This window comes from Temnothorax curvispinosus, unplaced genomic scaffold (genome assembly GCF_003070985.1).
Source record: "Temnothorax curvispinosus isolate PA1 unplaced genomic scaffold, ASM307098v1 QBEX01007569.1, whole genome shotgun sequence".
Taxonomy (NCBI): Eukaryota; Metazoa; Arthropoda; class Insecta; order Hymenoptera; family Formicidae; genus Temnothorax; species Temnothorax curvispinosus.
This window is the reverse complement of record NW_020217349.1, coordinates 626-4,873: the sequence shown is the minus strand read 5'-3', so window position 1 is coordinate 4,873 and position 4,248 is coordinate 626. Positions and strand designations below refer to the sequence as shown.

The 4,248-nt window shown below is 36.0% G+C and overlaps 1 protein-coding gene across 1 annotated transcript; it reads right to left on the bottom strand.

Moving 5' to 3' along the window:
* Window positions 1–1,002: 1,002 nt before the first annotated feature.
* Window positions 1,003–3,201, bottom strand: LOC112457180. The gene is made up of 5 exons (XM_025020101.1): window positions 2,900–3,201; window positions 2,250–2,306; window positions 1,759–1,921; window positions 1,521–1,589; window positions 1,003–1,408 (listed from the first exon to the last, which is right to left on the bottom strand). Exons 1-5 carry the CDS (start codon window positions 3,008–3,010, stop codon window positions 1,203–1,205), a joined length of 606 nt encoding a protein of 201 aa, XP_024875869.1. The 5' UTR covers window positions 3,011–3,201; the 3' UTR covers window positions 1,003–1,202.
* Window positions 3,202–4,248: the final 1,047 nt, after the last annotated feature.

Here is a 4,248-nt window from a genome sequence, read left to right as displayed (position 1 = left end):
CGAACAACGGCGCTTGGTCGCCCAACGGAGGCGCGAGACGTTTTCTAAATCATCTAATGCAATTTCATAACCTTTACGGATTCCATAGGATTGGATGGAATTGAAATTTTTCTTTTTTGGATTCCATGGGATTGGACCATCTCATTTCGAATCCCATCTAATTTTATCTAATTCCGCCAAAAAAGGGATTCAAAAGTATTAAAAAATTTCAATATCTTTTAATCCTTTTGCGTTTGCTGGGATAACGTTAAGATGCGTAATGTATAAATTCGGAAATAGTTAAACGGATTTTTTATGTAAAAAGCGAATACCATCAACTTGTAAAAAGATACCAAAAACCTAAATCCAATATATGACAAAGTCATCTCTTGTATATAAACCCGCTATATTTACTCTTTTAACCTTATAACAATGTACATTTATTAATCTTGTCAGTTGCTTGCTCGCTCCCGACCGTTCGTCACCTTCCAGCGGTGTGGCTCCGTTTAACTATTTCCGAATTTATACATTACGCATCTTAACGTTATGAAATTCACATCAAGACGCTCTACGATACCGAACATGTAATTACTCATCACTCTATACTTTTTAATTGTTAATTTTACTCTTTAACTACCACTAATGGAGAGGTTTTTATAGCTTTTGACATATGACTTTTTCGGTAAAAATCGTATTCCTGATATGTTTACGCGAGAGCTATGGTTCCATGCCAGTTTATAGGTAGGACATTTAATTGTTTCCGTTATATTTTTGTTATAATTCTAACTAATTCCGGCGTTACCAAATTTTTTGTTACAAGACACTTAAGAAGGACCCAAAACCCCCGGGTCGAAACGTCGTGATTAAGCGTTATTATTGTTTCTCGCCAATTACGTCGATTGAATAAAGAGTCCTGGTTTTAATTATTTTGTTGGCGGATTAATTTTTATTTTAAAAAAATATATGATTATATCTATCTCTTATACATTTTAATATCACAGCATATTATATAATATGATAATAAACTTTAGTCACATGAAAAAACAAAATTAAAATTAATAATGTTGTATAGTACAAAGCATATTACAATGCATTATATATAACTAAAATCTTTTTTATATTCTGTAGTATTACTGTGAGGAAAAATAAAAATATTACTTCTCATAATCGCATAAAACGCAATACTACATTTGTCAATTCTTTTTTAATGACATTATAGGCTACTATGATGAATAATCATCTGAATCTTTGACATAAGGAACTAGTTTTTTATTATTAATATCGGGAAGATGCTTGTTACTGTCATTTTCCACATCAGTTAAAGAAGTTTCACTTTGTTCACCACTTTCATTCAAAATAGAGGTTTCTTCCGTTTCAGACATGTTCATGAAGATCTGGGTTTCTTTCATTCTGTTGCTTTGCTTCCCATCTGTCAAGAATAAAAAGAAATTAGAATTAACATAAACAAAAAACGAGATTAATACAGTAAGTTACTTATGTTTTAGCTCGGCCAATTGACTGACGAAGAAACTCTTTGATACCTGTAATAACATCTTTAGTAGCATCAGGTGCAACCACTGTATCTATATGTTTAGTATGCCTAGTTGCACCTACACAGATAAGAATAAACATAATCAAAAAAGAAAAAACGATGAGCTATCACTATCTTAAAAGTTTGCCTTACAAAACATACAGCTGTATACATAAGATTTGGTAATCACGATGCTCTTAATGACACAAAGTAAAAATTATAAATAATAAAATAACTTGCAAGCTTACAAATGACGGCAGTCAGCAATCCATTAAAAAGACAAAATTGTCGTTTGCCTTTCCCCCCTTTCCAACTGTATTTTGTTGTAAGAGTGCAATGGATGATTCTTCCCATGATTGCCATCGTGATTTTTTTGGAATTTTTTCCACCTATTGTAGATAGATGCAAAATCTGAAAAAAGGGAGAGTGTGAAAACAATATTAGTTAAATGTACAGAGTATTAAAAATCAGAAATATGTAATTAATTACACAGTAAATTGTACAATAAACCACACGAATTAGCATTTAGAATAAAATGCTTATACATATTTTAAAACACATGAGGGAATTAAACACAAAGTAGCAGAATTTTACTTCTATAATATTTTTAATAATATTTTTTGTTTTGTGAATAAGAAATTCCATATATGAGATACACACACACACACGCACAGATATATATATATATATATATATATATATATGTATATGTATATATATTTCTTTTGTTAATACTCACCACTTTACTTCTGTAAGCTTTGTCAGTTTTCAACTTGTTGTCAAATTCTGCTAAAGACTGCACATCATTAATACATTTAAGAACGTCAACATGAAATTGATTGTGTAAAGAATGTGATAGAAATTTCTTTCAATGAGATGCATTTTCAAGCAATTCCGATATAACAATATAAAAATAGGTAATTGCATTACAATTATGGCTCGTCTACAATAGCCGTAAAAGTATGCATGGCAGTAAAACGTGAGTAGTATAAGCTATTGACCAACCACAGTCGATTATTCTTGAATTGTAAAAATCCCATTAGTCAACAGCTTACGTCTTACTGCATTATACTGTTGCGGCTATTGTAGACGAGCCATTAAGTTTAGGTTATGTTAGGTTAGCTTTTATCAACAAACCAATAAACGATAAGATTTTAATATTCACGATATATTGATAACTAGTAAAGAATTTTGTTTCATTACGGCTATATTTTTTTATATTTTAGACTTTCACGATGTAGTAAGATGCTTAATCTGATGTCATGTTTTTCATAGGCGGAACGTCGGAATTAAATTCATGAAGAACGCGGCAGCATCTTGGAAGCCAGATCAGGCTATAGTTTTATATACCACAATTTATTATTTTGTAAATTACGCAGTAATACTTACATCAATTGTAATATAGAAAGTCGATGATATAGGGAGTCTGATGCACGAATATTGCCGACTTGACTGTTGAAACGTGACTAGGACTAGCGAAAACGGACAGCATTGGCACATGGACACACATGGGGTGCGTTTCGATATTCACTGTAAGTACTGACGATATGACGTCATTGAGTAGAACTGCAGGAGCGTTTCTATATTGCTGCTGTTACTTTCAGGCTGGAATAACGGCCACGACGACCACAGTACTGTCAGTACTGCCAGTGAATGTCGAAACGCACCCGTATACGAAAGAAATATAACCTATCTTAACCTATCTTACAATTAGACACAACGTGACACGACGATAAGAGTACCTATTCTAAATATATAAAAAAGAATCTTGTACTTAAACAATAATGTTGCAAAAGTCATGTCTATAAAATAAATAACAGTTTTCAGAATTATAAAAATATCGAAATTATTTATTGTTGAGGATAGAAACCAAATTCCGTTGCGAGAGAGGAATTGTTGGGCGCCGTATCTTTGCCAACGGCCCTGATCGCGAAGTGAGGCGAAAAGAAAGGGCCATTACCGAGATATCGAACACGGCCCTGCCATGGAGCGTCGCCCAATAATCCTTCGTTCCCGTTCAATTTGTGCGAACTTATGCGAGTCATGCGCACGCGTTTACGCGCTTTCGTGCAATACGCGACGCGGTTCGATCACGGATCGATATGATTCGTCCTCCCTGTAACGCACCCGGCTCCCCCGCCGAGCCACCCTCATGTCGGAACACGACCGTCCGCCGGTAGGCAGAATAGTAGTAGCACTCGCGCCGAAAAGTCGAAAACCGTTCGCCGCGATCCGCACTCTCGATCGATTGCCGCGCGAGACGGAGGTCATACGCTCCACCAGCCGTCTTCAACGGGGAAGTGGACGACCTCAGTGAGCGAGAACGCGATTCTCCTCACCGACTTGGTGCACAAAAGGCTTAACTTCTGTGCGGGACTCGTCGCTCTCGGAGCCGTCCCCCAGCGAAACGTTAAAAGCGTCGCACGTGATACTCCACTTAGTGAGATCACGCATCGCACACTGTATCATTAAAAGCGTCGCACGTGATACTCCGCTTAGTGAGATCACGCATCGCACACTGTATCGTTAAAAGACAACTGTGCTTAATTGTGCTGTGATTAAAGATATTAACCAAAGAAACGGCGGTAATCATTTGCAAACTCCTCGCCGATCAGAGATACGCTTCGCGCCCTTGTCAGGGCGCAATCCGGCAAACCTTCGTGTCCCAAGGCTCCCTTGGCCGGGCACGAAACATTTTGTCTTTATTATTATATTAATTATATTAATTTAGTAGTAGT